General features: G+C 37.2%; 1 protein-coding gene across 4 annotated transcripts in view; it reads right to left on the bottom strand.

Annotated features, from left to right (window-relative positions):
* The window catches only part of LOC311287899 (aerolysin-like protein), a 22,650-nt gene extending 3,696 nt beyond the window's left edge, over positions 1-18,954 (bottom strand). Inside the window, exons 1-3 of one of the 4 annotated variants that reach the window (XR_014626837.1) lie at positions 18,910-18,954; positions 18,641-18,780; positions 16,410-17,788 (exon numbers count right to left, since the gene is read on the bottom strand). Coding sequence is in view for 2 of the 4 variants with exons in the window: in XM_084405017.1 (XP_084261143.1) it covers positions 17,641-17,740 (100 nt within the window). In the remaining 2 variants the exon portion in view is untranslated. Of the gene's footprint in view, positions 1-10,069; positions 13,910-16,409; positions 17,789-18,640; positions 18,887-18,909 lie in introns of those variants that run through there. The other 3 variants (XM_084405017.1, XM_084405016.1, XM_084405018.1) reach the window with 3 other exon arrangements.
* Between the last annotated feature and the right edge of the window lie 1,680 nt (positions 18,955-20,634).

The raw sequence follows: 20,634 nt of genomic DNA, 5'->3' as shown, positions 1-20,634 counted from the left end.
ATCTACTAATAAGCTGACTTGAATCAGGTGTGTCTGAATAGGCAAACACACTAAATGTGCAGTTCCGGCATGCCTCTGGGAACAGGGTTGGGAAACATTAGCTGAAGTATTGAAATATATGTGACAATATATTTACTAATATATCATAATTTATGTACATTTTTATTCAGTAATTCACTTGATAATATATAGATATGTGATCACATATGGTACTGCATGTGTAATATATTGAAGATATATTTACTCTTGCATCATAAAGACATGTATAGAGAAATATATAATGTAATACATTTCTTGTAGTTTTTAATTATTCACATTTTCAAGCTAGTTAACAAAAGCACAAGCACACCTACATGTACTAAAGTTTTTAACCAAGATACTGTAACTGTTCTGAGGAGAGCACACACATTACTTTTAAAATAAAGTAATTATAGTCTTAATGATCTTCGGCCAATCGTCAACCAAACCACATTCTCTACACATTTATATGGGAACATGTATGTGCAATATATGCTTTTTTATTTATATATAAAAACGTTGTGATGCACATGTAATGCTATTTTTTTCTTCATTTATAAACTGTTTATATCTAGCCATACATGGTCAATGCCTTATGTCAAATATAAGCACTACTTTCCCATGGAAATGTATTATGTAATATATCTCATTATTTTTTGCAGTATATTCCCATATATTTTTGTTTCCGTAAGGGTATATTTGCATCTCATATGTCTGTAAACTCTTGTGTTATAAAGGCAATGGCTGACACATTTGAACACATTGCAAAGAGTGCTTGCATCAATCCCACATGGAAAAAGAAACCATATCCATACCGGCTGGGCCGGATTGGCACGGAATGGAGCAATTAAGCACCGAGAACAGTTTGGCCGATGGTGGAAAAGTGTCTATTGTTGTGTAGTCCTGTGTAGTTACATGCAACTCAATCTCCTGGCACAGCATATCCATAGCACGAGTTCATGTGAATACCATCACGATTGAAAATGTGACTCTAATTTCATATGACAGTTCAATTAACAAGTGATTAATATCTAGTCACTTACATTTTAGACACAATATTGACTGTTTTTGTTCTATTTCAGCAGCGAAAATATTTCCAAAGAAAGATCACAGCAGAACCACAGTGCATCTCTACGGAACACACAACTGCATTACTGAATGATTCAGCACTTTGAATGAATCGTTTGAGTTAAAGATTCAATGACCAATTAAACAACTGCCTCAATAACTCACTCATTAAGACCTGCCGCCCCCTACTGGTGGTTTAGTTTTGTGTTTAAAAGTAGGCTATCGTTCTTTCCAATATGTCATATTATATAACATTATTTAATGCACATGTAATGTTTTCAGTGTAAATTCATTAATTTGATTGGTAACAGCCATATAGTGTCTTATTATTCCAATTGAATTTATTGATCAAATTTAAGAATTTAAAATGAAAGATGAAGCATATATTTAAAACCATTAGGGAAAAAATGCTCTTTATAAAGGTTCAAATATCATAAATATGCAGATTTAAATATGTAAAAGCTGACTGAACACAGATGAGAATATTGCTTCAGAATAAATTATATTTACAACACACACACACAAAAAAAAAATTCTGGACAAGCATTTTTTTTTACTTGGACAAGTGAATGACCGATTTACTTGTTCGAAGAACAAGCACATGAAAAGCCTTAATGTTGAGCCCTAAATTATATATATATATTCAACCTGATCTCATGGGAAAACGTACAATTTCTACGAGGTGGCTAATTCATACGAATTCATACGAATGACCTACCCCTGACCCAGCCCCTAAACCTACCCATCACATGGGTTTAGACAAATCGTACAAATTCGTACGAGTGAGGTCGTACGAATTCGTACGAATTAGCCACCTTTTTATCATTCGTACGAATTCGTACAAATTGGTTGTGATATAGTGTTGATATATTTTATCCTATTATGGTTATGTGGCACACCCAGTTTTTCTTATGCAGTTTTTCGCCACTCAGGATTGGTCACTTGTCTGTTGTCTGGCTCTCTGTAGCTGGTCAAGTGCGCTATTTGAGCGTAGTAAACAAGTTACTAACAGAAATATCCAATCATACTCTGTAACGCAGTCACTAGCCTTACGAAAAGAACAGATCAATATATTAAATTGTTTAACAGTATATTTGGAATTATACAGAATAATATATTGTGTTAATATATTATAATATATTGAATAATACATAAGGAATTGTAGCATTTTTCATAGCAGTTTTTAATTATTCACATTTTCAAGCTAGTTAACAAAAGCACAAGCACACCTGCATGTACTAAAGTTTTTAACCAAGATACTGTAACTGTTCTGAGGAGAGCACACACATTACTTTTAAAATATAGTAATTATAGTCTTAATGATAAGACTATAATTACCACACCCAGAGATGCTTTTCTGGCTACGCTACTGCTCAGAAGGCTCGCGACCACCGCTGCACTTGCGCTGTAGAAACACCAGCACCGGGAGGGACTTCCAGATGAAGCACCGACACACACGCTCGTTGAAAAATATTCAACACTCTTCAGAGACATCGACGTGAAGACAGATCGGCTCCGAAGTGAAAGATGGTGCATGCATCCACTTCCATGTTCATACCCGCGCTGCGGGGTGGAGCGTGAGATGCAAAGCTTGCATGCCAATGTGTATTGGCTCTTTTTTTCAATACTCAAATATGACAGGCTCCCTAAGTGTGATCCCAATCAGTCGACATGTCGACTACGTTGAACGTGAGTGACTAAAAGGGAACTAATGTTAAAGAGTGAAGGGCAGTGGACTCCCACTGTAACATTACTTGCTGGTGTCACTGTTGGACAAAAACTACTGATTAATAAACTTTCTAATGTCACATTTGGTAATATTTGCATTGATTTTATTTTTATTTTGTTCTTTTTTTTCTCATCCAGTTTTTTAAGGTGGCACCGCCTCCCTTGCCTCATCAGGGGAAATGCCCTTATTTGCGTAAATTATTTTTTTATTATTATTATTTGCAAATTATTTTCATAAATCTAACCCCAAACCTTTCCCTAAACCTACCCATAACATTTTAAACCCAATTTAAGCATATTTTGACTTTTTAATTTAAAACAACCAGTTGCTAGACAACCAGTGTGTGTGTGTGTGTGTGTGTGTGTGTGTGTGTGTGTGTGAAGTTTTAGCTCAAAATACCCCACAGATTATTTTTTACAGCATGTCATAATTGTCCTTATTTGAGGGTCTTTTTTGTGTGTGTCCCTTTAAATGCAAATGAGCTGCTGCTCCCGTCAGAGAGGGCAGAGCTTGAAGAGAGAGTGTGTGTGTGTGTGTGTGTGTGTGTGTGTGTGTGTGTGTGTGTGTGTGTGTGTGTGTGTGTGTGTGTTAGCAGCTCCAGTTAACTCACGCAGACAAGCACTAAAATGTCAGAAACTGTTCTGCCTTTTATGTTTAAACTGGAGTCGGACAAAGATGGAGAATTAAGCAGAAGTGGCAACATATAGCATGCAACAGGACGTTTCTGAATGGTTAGTTGATGAATTTATGATGTGGAGTTAACTATCTTCAAGTCATTGATTAGCATATTCTGTCATGATAATCTATAAATCGCTTGTGTTATAAAACTGTTGTAAGATGCCTACAGAGTGGCATGCTATTGCATTTGTGTTACGTACTGTATTGCATGTGAAAAGACGGATGGACAGCTTGAGCAGACTCACAAATGTGCTCGACTACAGCAACTCTTCCTCTTCTCAAAATGGACTGCGTGTTTCTGGGGGTGGGGTTTATGTAAATTTTAGGGTTGGTGATGTCACTAATCCTGGAGGAATGTCGTGTAGTCCCTACCAGCCGTTTGCTGTAGTCCTTAAAAAACTATTTCTTTAAAATCAAATATCTTCCTTTGCTTTTGACCATTGTAAGTTTGCAGATGTTGTTTATGTTCAAACAGCAACATTACACACTAACTAAAGTCAGAAAAGTGAAATCATAATCAACCACCCCTTTAATGGTCATAAAGTGTGAGATAAGATGCAAGTAGCTAAACTAAACATTTCATAATTGATAACTATTCCTTAACTCACTCAAGAATCATTTTGTAATCAGTACACAAGAGAGGAAAGGGTTAAATGAAATGCTGAAGGACGACTGTTCATGTAAAAATGACTACAATGAACGCAATACTTATCTTTCGTCTCCTATGGTTCAAATCAGTTCAGACAAATCCAAGAAACCAGCATACATTTCAATGTAAGGGTTTACTCCTCAAAATGCATCCCACTTTTTAATCCAAAACAACGAAAAAATAGGAGAAACAATGAAATATCCTCCTTTGTTTACATGAGCGTTTTCGAGATAGAGTTCGCATCATGTTCATTTTCAATGAAATATTGATTCTAATTCGTATTCCAACACTCAAAAGCCCCGTAGTTTAGAGTGTTTCGGGTCAAATGTAGTCTCAGCCTCAGACGTCACGCCCACGGAACGTTGGCTAAACGTCTGATGCATATGGTACACTTAACTGGAAACACTTCAGGAATGTCGAAGTCGTCATCTGATTGGTTGAATTTTATCGGATTTCCGGGGGCGCGAGTGTCGCGTTTATTTTCGGTCCGCCGGGAATCAAAGCGCAGACGTGTGATTGCGGAAGAAAAACTGTTGTGTTTACATGAGTGACAATGCGCATTTATCAAGATCAGCTAAACGTAGGATTCTCAAAAGTATGCGTGCACGAACAGATCAATGACTTACTGCTTGTTTTCTTCTCCTTCTTTGATTTTCTGTGCTGACTGACTTGTTGCACGCCGGTCTGTTGTTGTGGGGACATTTCCACGCCCCGAAACGTGACGCTGAACGAAACGAACTGTAATTGGTTGTTTGACATGTCGGTCAAACGGCCTTATGGGCGGGCCTTGGCCAAAGAAAGCTGCTATGAATTCCAGACCTTCAGCCGTCAGTCTGAAGGTCTGGCTACGCGAGACTAGGTCAAATGAGACATTCCACTTCTATCTCGTTCAATCATAGCCTTTGTTGTTGAGCTTCACAGAAAGGGAGCACCTTACAGGCTCCGCGCCCTGTCAATCTGGCACCTCCGTTTTCCTCGGATAAAAGCCTGGATAAAGCCAGCCAATGTCTAGTCAGCAAGGTTTTGATGGATAAGAGTATTAACCAACCAAAATCGATTGCAGTGATAGACAGTTTATGCAAGCAGAATCGTCAAATACAAGTGTGCAACGTTTTCGTTCACACGTGCGCTTTCGCCATTCACACGCAGAGCGCACATACACACACACATAGCGCGCCAACACATACACATTGTTTTGCCACACGGACCTCTTATAAACGCAGAGATTTAATCCAAAGCTTATATCTGAACATCTCTAACATGGATCGTCAACTACAGAAGAGATTTGGTGGTGTTTTGGAGAAGGTGATGAGGAGCAGCGACGAAGAGTAACAGACAGTAAGTGGATATTCATTATAATTATCAGTTTATTGTCATTTATTTGAGTAAAAAACACTGTTGTAATTACAAATGTTCTAAAACATTTTTTTTTGTCTTTTTATATATTTTATACATTAGTTGGAAAACGATCACTTCTGGAATGTCTATACATGTAGTGAGAAATGTATTATTTCACTGTTTTTGCTATTAGAATTGTTCAAAATTTAGTATTTTGTTAAAATGTTAAAATGTTGTGATGAAATCGTTTTTTTCTTGTGTAGCTTGATGGGCAGAACAGTTCTGAATTGATATACTGTACATGTACACTGTAAAAAAATTGCTGTAGTTATGCAGCTGTTTGCCAGTAACTTACTGTAGATTTAAATTTATGTTATTTACTGGCAACAGTTTGTTCAAAGTTAAATGAACATTAAACATTAACAAGTCTTTGTCTTTACAGAATAAAACTATAAAATAACAACCTAATGCAAAGCATTCTGGGAACCAGAAACCTTCATCAACCTTTTTCTGTTTTTTTCCTTCAGATTTTGGTTCCCAGAATGCTTTGCATAAGGCTGTTATTTTAGTTTTATTCTGTAAAGATAAAGACTTGTTAATGTTTAATGTTCATTTAACTTTGAACAAACTGTTGCTAGTAAATAACATAAATTTAAATCTACAGTAAGTTACTGGCAAGCAGCTGCCAGTAATACTGTAATTTCTACAGATTTTTTTTACAGTGTATGTTAGCCTGGCAAGCCAGACCTACATCAAGATGTTAGGTCTGGCAACTCACCATTGTAAGGCCTCAATCCGAGGGGCGGGATAAACGGCTGTCTTTCAAATTCCCTCTGCATGCAATAGGACAGCGCTACAACCAACCAGAGTGTTTTCCCAACAGTGGAGCTAACGTTAGTTGATAGATTCATCTTTTGCCATATCTGTCCGGCAAAACTACGAACACATCTTCCTGTTTTAAGAATGACTTTAGTGCGGTTATTTGTTCTTTTCTCAAAGAAAAACTTAACTCCAAGTCCTCCAGAGTCACGGACAAAGCCGATTGGAAAGACCGCTGTTTGCCAGCAGCAGCTCTTCTTTGTTTTCAAGTAGCAGGGAATTCACATGGAACCGTCACAACTCTGTCATCATTATGTTAAGCCCGCCCCACCTACTCTATACATTACGTGATTGGCCTGACCCAATTTAGGTTTTTGCAGCTCGAAAGTCTATGGAGAGTTGCTAGACTGCCCTGGCTGCAAAATAAATTTTGCTGCCGCTAGGGTGCGTGTAGATTTCTAGGCTACATGTATGTAGTACTTTTTACTCCTTGGGCCCTATTTTAACGATCTGAAACGCAAGTGTCAAAGCGCAAAGCGCAAGTAACTTTGTGGGCGGGTCTCGGCGCTGTTGCTATTTTCCCGGCGGGATAAATGACTCTTGCGCTCGGCGCAAATCTAAAAGGGGTTGGTCTGAAGTAGCTTCATTACTCATAGGTGTGGTTTGGGCGTAACGTGAAATAAACCAATCAGAGCATCATCTCACATTCCCTTTAAGAGCAGACGCGCTTTTTCCTTGGCGTATTGCTATTATAACGGCGGATTTGCCAGGCGCGCGCCAGGAGCGGTTCACAGCCGAGGAGACCAACGCTCTCGTCACTGCCGTTAAAGAGAGAGAAGTGACATTGGGGATGGAGAAACACACCCAAATTATCTTCGGTTAAACAGGTATATAATAATAAGGGTAAATGTGTAAGCTAGATGTATGCTTTTATAATAAATTGTCTATCTATCTATCTATCTATCTATCTATCTATCTATCTATCTATCTATCTATCTATCTATCTATCGTTTGTAATAATATGATTTGCAAAAATGAAAACTGCTGCTTCTGTGTAGATTAGAGAATTAAAGTGTATGCGCGTTGTGCACGCTATACATTATGGTCAGGAATGAAACATGCGTCGGTGTACAAAGTCAATTGCGCTGGGTGCAAGATAGGGCCCCTTATGTCATTTGGAGTCTCCAAGTGGCCTCTTGGAAAGGACGCCTATACTTTCCTTGAATAAAAGCTTACAGAAACATTTGTTGGAGTATCATCCTCAAGTTTTAATCAAAACATGATCAGACATTCAAATTATATATTTATGGTTTTCAGGCCTTTAACATCAAAGTCTGATAATTTTTTTCCTAAGTTAAGTTCATTCAAATAAATCGTAAGTCACTTATCATGTAAATCTAGCGCCTTAGATCTTAGTCATGTAAATCTAGCGCCCCCTATTAGTGTGGAGTGCGCTCCCTGAATTCCTATGTATCGAGATCTCTCTCTCTCTCTCTCTCTCTCTCTCTCTCTAATATTAATTAATGCTCTAATGTAATTCCCTAATTATTACTTACTTGTTAGCATTAACCTTAATGGTAGCTTTTAACTTAATGCAAAATTGCAATACAGTGTCTTTATAGTTAAGTTAAAGTAAAACACTGATTGTATGCAGCTATCTCAAGTGCTTGGTTAAATAAGCATTAACTTTTAAAGTTACATTAATATTCTACCCTTTTAAATGGCTATCAATTCTATAAGTGCAATAAGCATCAATTGAAACATTGGTTATCTTTTCCAGTGTTAATAAACACTTTCACTTTAAACCAGGCTACTGTAAACTCAATAATATTATCTTCTAACATGTAGCCGGTGTAGCAGTCGATTCTGTTCCCTTCCGGAATTCCTGTTCCCTTTATGCAATCATACTACAAGTCATGCGTAGTTGCCGAGTTACCATACGTACCATCCGAACTGAATACGAGCAAGAAGCACAACTGGAAGCATAATTGCCTTCACTTTTCTCCATTGAATCTAATGAGGTCGCTGTGTCCATTTCTTTTACTGTCTATGGTTCGGACCCAGTTCGGACCCATTCGCACGCGGTCTGTGAATCTCCATAGGAAATGAATGACTTCCGGTCGTTTCGTAGCCGTATCGGAGCTGATTTCAACTGCCAGTGTGAAGGCGGTGTTATAGATTTCACACTGCACATGGATGCGGTCCGGCATGCGTGTCTATTTTTGCTGTGCTTCACACGCTGAATTAAAGTGACAGCACATGTTTCGTGGTCAAAATGAACACAGATTGACATGAGAATATAATAATCTCACCATAAATGCATTTAATTAAATGAAATGTAGTAATCTCACCATAAATGTATTTTTGGACTTGCAGACACATAGGCTAACTGTTCTACCTTACTTTCTGCTGCTACCTAACTTTCTACCTAATTTTACACACAGACACACACACAGAAACACACATGCACACACACTGCACAGGTCAAATAGACCTATATTCAGTCTGTCCAATGGTTGATACAACACACACACACACACACACACACACACACACACACACACACACACACACAGAAACACACACACACAAAAACACACACACCGAATGTGTTCCGAATTCCACACACACAAACACACTTCACAGGTCAAATAGACCTATATTCAGTCTGTCCAATGGTTGATACAACACACACACACACACACACACACACACACACACAGAGAAACACACACACACAAAAACACACACACCGAATGTGTTCCAAATTCCACACACACAAACACACTTCACAGGTCAAATAGACCTATATTCAGTCTGTCCAATGGTTGATACAACACAGTATCCCACCGGTCACAATTGTGACCGATTATATAACAATTTTTCACACACTTTTCCATGAACATTTCTAAAAATTATGATTGATTGTTTCAAAGGGATACTAATGACACATGATTTGGATATTTTTGTGTCTGGGAAAAATTTGGGATTAAATGGGTTAATGCATTTATGTTGTTAATAAATAACAATAAATTGTTGTTGTACCAGCAATATCTCCAAGTTTTGCTTTTCACTGTAGAAATTTCAAATGTGATGATTTGCCAATGCAAGAGAGTACTAGCACCTTTTTTTTTTTTTTACTTCAAGCACATACTTGAAGTTGTTCCAATTTACCACACAAATGTACACTAAACACATTTAAAGTAATGCTTTACTACAATTTAATTACAACTAAAATATACTTAGTACAAAATTGGTTGTTTCAAAATAGCACACTTTAAGTCAACTAATCATTAACACACTTGAAGTATAATAAATTAGTCTGGCTGCAAGTATACTTAGCATTTATTATTATTATTATTATTATTATTTCCACCAGGGCCGCCTCAGGCTGAATAACGCAACCTCTGCCAAAACTATTTGTGTTCAGCGTTTAGAATATAAAGCTTACATGATGCAGGCCTATATCGTAAATTTTAAAAATAAATCATAAACTAGCGCTAAGACCCAGTATCTGCCCTACCGAAATTTACAGTCAAGAGCCGCTACTGAATCAAGGCAATTTACAGAGCACTGCTTCAGGAGGTTAGCCTTCTGTTGTTTTCTAAAAAAATATATATTTAGAGACCATAGCCTAATAACCAATAGTACCACCAAAATCGTTCTGAAATCAGACTGATGTTTTTTTTTAAAATGATCATAAAGTTGCATAAAATCAATTTAATTATTCATCCCATCTAAACAGTTATTTTCAGTTCGAGTTTCCTTACCTGAACAATGTAAATGACCTGGAGCGAAAACCTGGGTGTTCCTGTCTTCAGAAATGGTTGATCTCTCCAATGATGTCCCCTTAAATAGAGCAGCTAAGTTTCACTTTGACAGATATGGGAGTGGCGAAGACAGGGGGCTTTTGGTTTTCAAAAAAATCACGTGTTATACTAAAGCAGCCAGGGCTATTCATCTGGCAACCCGCCAATTATCTCCATCACCCGACAGCACCGACCTCTTCCTCCTCCTTTTTTCCTTGTGGTCAGAGGCAAACCAACACTGAGTGGGGCCCCAAGCAAAATGAATCAATGAGGCCCATTTTATATATATGTATGTATTTTATATATAATTTTATCTAAAATTGTATTTATTTAATCTTCATTACCTAGAGATATTATTATACAAAAAGTAGTCAGAACACAGAACATCTAACTGAACATAAGATGCTTATTTTTTTAATTAACGAAATGTCAATCTTCATCTTTATAACAGAAGATACAATACAACAATCTTCAAGATACAGTAAATCTTCAAATGTGCAACAGATTGTCAACTTAAAAACAGTCATTTGCCTGGTGGAACAAGCAATGCTATGTAGAAATATATAGTTAGCATCTTAATTTAATATTTGTTTTATTATTTTATTAGTTCATAAAATGAGGGTGCAATTATTGATGCACTGTAAAACATTTACTGTAGATTTATAGTATATTCCTGCTAGTAGATGCATTGTTTTAAACGTTATTGTTACAGTACTAGTTTGACTATTTATTAGTCGACTATTTGACTAGTTCACTCCAAAATAAAGTCATAATTTACTCAAACTCACATTGTTCCAATACCATAAGATATTCATTAATCTTTAAAACAAATTAAGATATTTTTATTGAAATCTGAGATATCTGTTCCCTGATTGAAATCTTTTGACCCACTACTTTCAAGCTTCAAAATGTTCATAAAGTAAAAGTAATCTATGTGACTACAGTGCTTTAATCCCAGTTTTATGAAGCGATCCAAATGCCACATTCACGAGAGAGCAACGATGATTTTGTTTTGTGTTGAGTGTAGACTTTCTCATGATCTTACATCCATATGATCCTACTTTGTCAATCTTAGTTCATGATGGTGACGTGAGCAAGATGGTGCCAGTGTGTTTGTCAGCTTGCCGTCAGCTCCGCCAACTTCTACCTGTCCGAGTTGTGCTATGTTTGTTTGTATTGGCACTCATGCTATGCTGGCGCTGTTCTGTTGCTGCTACATGGTCCTATGATCAGCAGACTTTGCTGGATCTTAGAAACGCACTGGTGACCCATTTTAGTGGTCTCCTGTTACTTACGACAGATGTCACCCTCCGTTTATCTACCCCACCGCGGAGTGTGTCCTTCGGCTACCTTGCTGCATCTCTTATCGGAGGAAGCGTCGGAGGCTCCAAGGCAAATGTGGAGCCGTCCAGGTGAAGATCAGGAGAGGAGCGAGTGTTTCTCCTGCACAACCAGGGCCCTGCCAGCTCTCTGCAGCGCATCTAGCTCGGAAAGATCTCTACCTGGCTCGACGTTCGTGGGATCTGAGGTACTCCTGCCACGTATCCATCACACTGCATCAACCCCAAATGCCTGTCAGCCCTGCTCGACCTGCGTATCCGTAGCGGTGGGGTAAATTCCCTGAACATCCGCCCTTTGGAATACTCTTGATGCCCCCAGGCTTCGGTTTACTCCAATGCAAAAGTGGCCCTGGTCAACAGCAGGTCTGTGTCTAACAAGACTTTCGTTCTAAATGATTATTTCTCTCGTCACAATCTGGATTTCCTGTTTTTAACAGGAAGGGGGCCAGAGCAAATTTCAGTGCCTGACATCGTACTTGCAAGTTCACACACCTCTTTAGTGTTCATTTTTATGATCTCCGATTGACGGAGTCTAACATCATTAGTGCCGACATGAATAATAATCTTAGAGAATTTACGATTAGCATTAGCCAGCACTTTTAAATTTGCTTTGATGTCAGGCGCTCTGGCTCCCGGCAAACATGTGACTATGGTGGCTGGTGTCTCTATTTTCTCGTTCCGTGTGATCGAATCACCAATAACTAGGGCACAATCAACAGGATTCACAGTGGGTGTTTCACTGAGGGAGGAGAATCTGTTTGATGTTGTAATCGGAACGGAAGAGCGACGTTTTGTCCCGGGACTACAGCGTCTCACGGTCACTCAGTTGCCCTGCTGCACGGGCTCTACTTCAGCCGGAACTGAACAATGTAAAGAGTTCACTAAGCTAGTCGCATCCAAAGCAGCATCTAAAGCCCTTGCACTCTTACAATTAACCTCGATTAAAGTTTGGATGTGTGTCTCTAGTTCTGAAATCGTCTCCGCCAGCCTGACTATCTCCCTGCATTTATCACATGCAAAACCTGTGCTGGCAGAGAAGGCTATGCTATACATGTTACATGAGGTGCAGGTGACAATAAGAGGAGAAGATGAAATGACTTACCGTGTTTGTTGACTGATACTCACCACAGGTTTTTCGATGGACTCGTAAAAGGCACGAGCGTGCTAGAGAATAAATAAATAAAGAGCGCACGGATGGCACGCTAACAGGCTAGCGAATTACTGGCGTGTTGTGCTAGCAATAACGATTTAGATTGAAGCTAGCGATGTCAGGTTAATGTGTGATGTTGAGTAAGTTATATTTAGCAGTATAAACAACAAGGAATGATAGTAAATAATGATTTATAACAGAGAGATATAAAAAGCTTACAGACGCAAACCAATGCAACGCAACAGCAGCAGCAGGGCAGACAGAAGCAATCCTAATACTTTTCCATATTTTATCATATCAATCCATATTTTTCGATATGAACATTGTAGGAGAATATTGATCAGGATATGAAAAAACATTTAAAAAAAAAATTCAATTCAGATCTGAGATTATACCATACGTCCATTTCTTTGGCTATAGCCTATTGCCCAACCCTATAGGCCTACCTTATGGCATGCTTTAAATGCTGAATTTTCCATTTTTAGCCAAGCAGTAATAATACATTATTATCACTGTTAAATGGTTATTTAACAATTAGCCTACATTCAGTCCTGCATTAATAATTCAATTTGCAAAACATTCCCATGTTCCAATGATGTTCTCTTATAACACCAAATACAACCTTATTAATTTAAAGTTTGTTTTTGTTCTAAATGTTTAAAGGATCTTTCAAGAATGTTGTTCTAAGAACTTTTTTTGCCCAACATTAATGCAATGTATAAAACCATTGTGCTAACCTTTTGAGAACATTATTAAAGACCAGATAGCGTTTAACAAACATTTGATTAACGTTACTGGAAGAATGTCTGTAATATATTGATGGCATGTTGAACATTATTCATTATTCACAAAAGCTATTGTGCGCTACAGACATCAAGAAATCTGCATATTAATCTCAACAACAGGACAATAACCTAAATATTGACAAACAGATCAACTCAAAACAAGCTATTAAAGTCACAACAAAACAACAGAAAAATAAAAGAAAACACGAAGAATCTGAAAATTACAGGATAATTCAACTGCATCATTTATTAATCAATTATCAATTATCAATTTATTTATTATCAATTTATTATTGTTCTTTTGTTTTATTATGAGTGGAACTTCATCATCATTGTGTATCAGACATTAGAGAATGACGTCCTGGGTCAATAAGGCTCTTGTGCGTTTAAGAGCAAAGTCCTCGGAAAGTGAGAAAGTGGACTTTGTCAACCTCCCTCATCTCATGCATTGCAGCATGAAGCTTTTTTGTTGATTGTGACCATTGTTAAAGGAACACTCCACCGTTTTTTGAAATAGGGCTTATTCACCTTCTTTCCTACATTTAGATAGGTGGGCAAATGCATTTTTGTCTCAGTGCATGCATTGTTTTAGTTTGACAGGGTCGGCGCTAGCTTATCTTAGCATAATGAATGGAATCCTTTGTTGCCAGCTAGCATGTCCTGAGTAAAAGTGATATAAAAAATAAAAAAAACCCACCTAATTACTTCTTGTGGCCTGCGTATTCACAACAAGTACAAATAGCGATGCAGATTAACACTAGGCGATTTCCTATGCAGATATTGACTTGGGACTATATTAGGGGGAAGCACAGGCAAAGCACTGCTACTTGGGCGCAGAGATATCACGCCCAAGTAGCAGTGCTTCGCCTGTGCTTCCCCCTAATATAGTCCTTAATATATAAGTCAATATCTGCCTAGGAAATCGCCTAGTGTTAATCTGCATCGCTATTTGTACTTGTTGTGTATACGCAGGCCACAAGAAGTAATTAGGTGTTTTTTTTTTATTTTTATATCACTTTTACTCAGGACATGCTAGCTGGCAACAAAGGATTCCATTCATTATGCTAAGCTAAGCTAGCGCCGACCCTGTCAAACTAAAACAATGCATGCACTGAGACAAAAATGCATTTGCCCACCTATCTAAATGTAGGAAAGAAGGTGAATAAGCCCTATTTCAAAAAACGGTGGAGTGTTCCTTTAAGATTCATATGCTGATACTTGACATCTATGTGTGTCTGAATGATGCAGCACTTCAAATCTTTGTGTTTATTAAGTCGTTTAGATGTTCTGGTTGTCACAACATTGCTGGATCTCTTGCTGTGGAGTCACAGAGCTAGAACAAAACTAATGTTAAAAAGTCAATGGTCGAGAGCCCAACTAAAGGCACACACCAATTCATTTAAGACCAGCAGTTTTGCTTTGTTGAATGGGCGTTGCTGGACTTTGCGGGACTTTCACATTGCTTTTTGTGGTTTTGCTGCACTGCAGCAAGTAGTGAGGTCATAATTCAGTCTCGCTGAGACGTCACTATCTCCTCTCTACACCCACCCCTAACTGAGATCATAAAAGGGGCCTGTGTGGCTGAGAGCCGAGAGTGCAGTGCTAGTTGACTACATAATGCATTAAGCCATGTTAGCGTTTCAGTGCATTTGGGTTTCGTGACATCATCGAAGTCCTATTTCATTGGCTAGGTGCCAACCAATAAAACGGCTCCTTTGACCCCCTCTCCTCCCGCCCCCCTTTCTCTCTCGCCGCCTCTGAGTTTCAAGTGCACAAGTTAGTTTTGCACCTGATATATCGCGAAAAGAGTAGCAAAAGTCAAGGCGCGAAATTTGAAATTTGAAATTGGAGTGACAGATTTGAGGAGTTGCAAGTGCCTAATTGAGGAAGTACCACGAATGTGAATGTAAGATTAAACGCAAATTATATATTACAAGTTTGTGTCAGTCGTTGTATTTCTGTGAATGGCATTTTACACATTTGTGTCTACTTGTCTGCAGTTTCAGATTCAGAATACAGGTTTGTGACTATTGTATGCGAGTGCAAATTTCAACATTCAACTTCAGATTTTTATTTTACAGGTTTTCACATTGGAGCTGTGAGTGTAAATGTTCATGTACAAGTACCAATATTTATTGTACAAGTTCTCAAATTCACATTTACGTGCTCTCGAGTTTTGCTACTATTTTACCTTCATAGACTTTTAGCCTAATTTCAGATACTATTTATTTTTAGATATAATAATCAACACTCAACACATTGTATGAAACCATGTAAACTGCACATAAGGCAGTTTTCTCATTAACTTATGTTTTCTACTCTAATTTGTTATTGAAATATAATTTACACAGAACGCTGTCATTTTCATGACAGATATTTAAAACATAGCCTATATAATATGTTTTACTTAACATGTTAATGATATCTTGATTATTTAATGTAGCCTAATATAGTGCATTTATTTAGTGCAAGAGTTAATTTAGGAACCAACAAGCCGTGGGAACTGAATGACTTGCCTGAGGTAAATATAAGGCTAGGCTATGTGACAAACTAAGACAAACTAAGACAAACTAAGACAAACTAAGACGTTTTATTGGCGTCTTTCCGCTGCTGAAACACTGATCGATCGATTACACAAGTTATGATGCCTTTCAGTAAGTATACTGTATCTTTTAACATACCTTCAGGTGTCCATTTATGTTTATTCTGTAACTGAGGAAGAGAATCGCGTTTACTTGCGCTGCCGCTTTAAATGAGGAGTGAGTAGTGATCTGTCACGCCACATCAAAGAGCGCCAAAACGGCATTTATTGTTTGAATTTCGTGATCAAATAGACAGAATTTGAAAGATTACACCTTGCTTATTATCGAAAGTAACAAAATACGGAGTTTGCTATTAGGGCTGCAGCTATCGATTCTTTTTGTAATCGATTAATCTAGCACTTGATCGATTAATCGAGTAATCGGATAAAAAAAATAAGTGTGTTTTTAAACAACCAAAACCAATAATGCATAACGAAAATGATGTGGCTGTAAAATGATCAAGCATTTGGCTTTTATTTCTCAAAAAAAAAAAAAAGAGGTATTTATTCCAACTCCAACATTTGGCTCCAAAACTAAGCCTATTTATTGCAATCTTTACCCATTTAGTGTTTATAAGTGCCAGTGCCAACAATTATATAACAATACAGTTAAGTCAACTTTATACTGTAAAACATGTATAACATGTAAAACTATGAATACAAACTTAAATAGTAAAGGCCATTTGGCCTTAGTTTTGTCTTCTTAATGCAACATTACAAAAAAAGGATCGCACCTTCTGCAAATTACCTACCGGAGAACAAAAATAAATGAAATGAACATAAAATATCAAGCCAAACAGGTGCACAATGTATACAATTTATAAAAAAATAAGTGTAGCTTTGAAAAGGGGAATGTTTTATTGCAAATATGCATTTTGTTAAATAGAATAATAAAAGCATTTTGTTTTTCACTTAGGCTAGTTGAAGTATATTAGCACGTTTTGTAGTATTATATTTTTTTGTTAATTGAAAATGTTCTATGCTAAATTACTTTGGTAGACGATTATGCCTTCCCCAAAAGTACGAGTGGATTTGGAGAAGCAAGCTGGTGGGGAGTTTCATTTTTTGTTGTTGTTGTTGTCGTCTATAACTATTATTATTTTTGGCAGACGTGACAAACAAGGTCTCACAAAGACTGCAATACAATATTTACAAAAGATAAACTTTCACTCTGTGATGGTTAAACTGTGCAATTAATCCGATAATGATAGGAAACCCAGCAACGGCGATGATCAGCTTCTCCTCCGTTTTCTCGGAACTAACGTCTCCGTGCCAACGGCTCCGCCCACAACGCAGAGGCGAATTGCTAATGAGCTACTGCCGCTCTGCTGAAGCGAAGTCCCAGAAAACGGCACAGGTTTTGTGATTTTGGCTAAAAACAGCATAATCATCATTTAAAGACCACTGAGAATGTTTAAAAATAGCTCAAAATATGATCAGAGTGGGACTTTAATGACAATATTTTTATTTGGAATTTGGGAGAAATGTTGTCAGTAGTTTATAGAATAAAACAAAAAATTTTCATTTTACCCAAACACATATCTATAAACAGTGAAACCAGAGAAACTGATCATTTTGCAGTGGTTGAAGGATTGCAGTGTGGTTCTATCATGCCAAGATTAAAAGATCTGCCTGAGCAAAACGTGGCTCAAAAATTCATAATGTAATTTACTGACCCCATGCCATTACAGGAGGAAGATCAATGCTTATATAACTGGAAGGAAAAGAAACGCTTGCATCACTGGAGCCAGAGTCACCCTGAATACGGCGACGCATTTTTACTGTCAGTCTCAGTCAGAGATGTGCTGTCAGACTCTTCAAAACCTACAGAGAGAAGGGTGACACAACTCAGGATGAGTGCAAATGCAGATAAAACCTGAGTAACTCAAATAGATTCACAATCACATGGTCTCTGCCACTGAAATGTACATATTGATCGTCCTCAATGTTTAAAAGTTCAATAACAAAGAATAACACACGTTTGATCTGACTGGCTCCGGCTTTATATATATATATATATATATATATATATATATATATATATATATATATATATATATATATATCTTTTTTTTATTATTAAATATTAGACAATGCCGACAAAACAACGTGTTTTGTGTTTGCGTTTATCCACGTTATAACCTTTATTTATTTCTCAACTTGCTTATAGCCTGTACACTTATATTAATATGAACTTTTAACAGGTTAACAAAAGCATCGCGGAACACAAGAACACGGACATCGACTGTAGCCTATAGTCTGCGTCGCCATAATTATTTAAAAACATTAAACTAATGCTGTTATGGAGAGCACTTGATAATGTCGTCTAATACGAGTTCAGTTCTTCTCTAGCCGTACACTGTTGATATAAAATGGAGGCGAGCTTTTGTGCACATGATGTCTGAAGGGGAATCTGTCATTATGTGACAGTCAAAAATCTATTTGTGCCACTGCTGGAGCGTAAAATCACCATCAACAAAGAACAAGTGTGGCATTATGGACAAATAATACAGTGTAGAAATTGTTCCAAACATTAAAAAACACATTATAAAAACATTATTTTTTAGTTTCGCCCCAATGTGTCTAGTTTCGGTTTCGTTTCGGCCAAGCGTTTTTGTTTCGCTGTTAAATAACAAATATAATTGCAATTTAATAATGAGAACTGAAGAGTGCAACCTTGTTAAAATCCGGATCGGATCATTCGTGTATTTTGCGTCCCGATGATCGCGTCGATCGGTGGAGAAGCTCGAGCTCGTTGCGACAGATGAACTCTGTTTTACAGCTCGACAATAGCCTACGAACTAAATCACATTTAACTTGCACACACAGAAGCATCCAGTTTAGTTTAAAAACATTGATGTAACACAAATAACAGATAAACAAGGCGTAAATCTTCCCTGAAATGGAATTTAAACAACGACAGAAAACTCGAAAAGTGCGTTTACCTTGGGAACTTCTGCATGGCGCGGGTTACTGACGTCATCACCACCGCGACCTAGATGGTTTGGATCAGTCATCAAAATAAACAATACAAAAAAAAAACAAATTACAATTAATATTTTAAAGATAAAAATGTCTAGCGTTTTTTTATCCTTTATTTCCTTTGCATTCTATGAAAAGACGTTGTTACAATTAGAATGCATAACACATCAAACAAGGGAAATTATTATAAAATAACTATTATTTACTTTACCAAACAAAACCGTGAGAATCAAGAAGATAATTAGGAGGAACTCATGTTTAGCTGTGTTGATGTTGTAAATTGTATGTATGTAGGCCTATTATATGCATTAAAGTGTTAGCTATCATGAAATCAGTAACACTACAATAAGGTTTAATTTAAATTTGTTAAGGAAACTCCGCCTACCACTTCACCTCTTCTTCTTCTTCTTCTTCTTCTTTTTGATTGGCGGTTTGCAACTATTTCTTGTGCATTACCGCCACCACTGGACTGGAGTAGGCACGGGAGTTACTAGCTATTCCCAAACTAAATATACCAGCACGTTAAACTTAAAAAAAAAAAACAAAAAAAAAACCTTTTATCCTTTTTAACAGGCCTGTACTTTTCAAAAAAAGAAATAATAAATCAAAATTTTCCCTTGAGCTTCTTTTCAATAGTGTTTTAATTTCTAAAGACATTTTCTTTGTTTTCAACTCATTAACAAGCCTCTGCCTTGCCTCATTGTATTTATGACAGTACATTATTACATGCTCTACTGTTTCAGGTATATTGTTCTGGCAATACTCACAATTTCCATCTCCATGCTTTTTTATTAAGAACATTGTACTATTCAACTTTGTATGACCCAACCTCATCCTTGTTAGTATAATTTCTTCCTGTCTTGATCTGGTTATTTGTGTGTCTTTTCCCACTTTCCCTTGTATCCTATAAAGATGTCTTCCTGTGTACCCATTATCCCAAATATTTTGCCACTTTTTAATCGTTTTCGCCTTTACTATACTTTTTATTTCTGCTTTACTGTACTTTACATCTACATCTATATTGCTTTTGTCTGTTGCTCTCTTTGCATGCTCATCGGCCAGTTCGTTACCCTCTACTCCTATATGGGCTGGAACCCATAAGAATGTCACCCTCCTTCCTGATGCTTGTATTCCACTTGCCAGCTGTAAAATTTCGATTAAAATATCTTCCCTTGAATCAGACCGATAATTCTGAACACTAAACATTGCTGAACTTGAATCAGAGGCAATCACTGCCTGAAGACAATTGTTAGACTCTATCCACACAAGTGCTAACCATATGGCAACCAGTTCAGCAGTATACACTGATAGGTCATCATTTATCCTTTTTGCCTTTGCTATTCCCATCTCAGGGATTACATAAGCTACCCCTACTCTCTTTTCAATATTTTTAGACGCATCTGTAAAAACCTTTACACACTCTTTGTATTTTCCTGTTATATAATTTCTTACCCCATACTTATCCACTCCATCTTTCTTTCTTTCCTCCAACAGTCCTAAATCAACCCTCAATTCTTCCAACATCCAAGGAGGCACTACTGGATATGCCACTGTAGGGCTGATGTTCAGTGACCCAATTCCCATGTTATTCACCTTATCTTTTATAACCCATCCATAACTTTTAACTTTCATACTTTCTTTTTCCTGACATTCTCTTAATACTGTCTGAGACATGTGGTTCTCTTTAT

This window comes from Rutilus rutilus (assembly GCF_951802725.1).
Source record: "Rutilus rutilus genome assembly, chromosome: 3".
NCBI classification, from domain to species: Eukaryota; Metazoa; Chordata; class Actinopteri; order Cypriniformes; family Leuciscidae; genus Rutilus; species Rutilus rutilus.
Note: the sequence above shows the minus strand (reverse complement) of the source record. Positions and strands in the feature narration are given on the sequence as shown.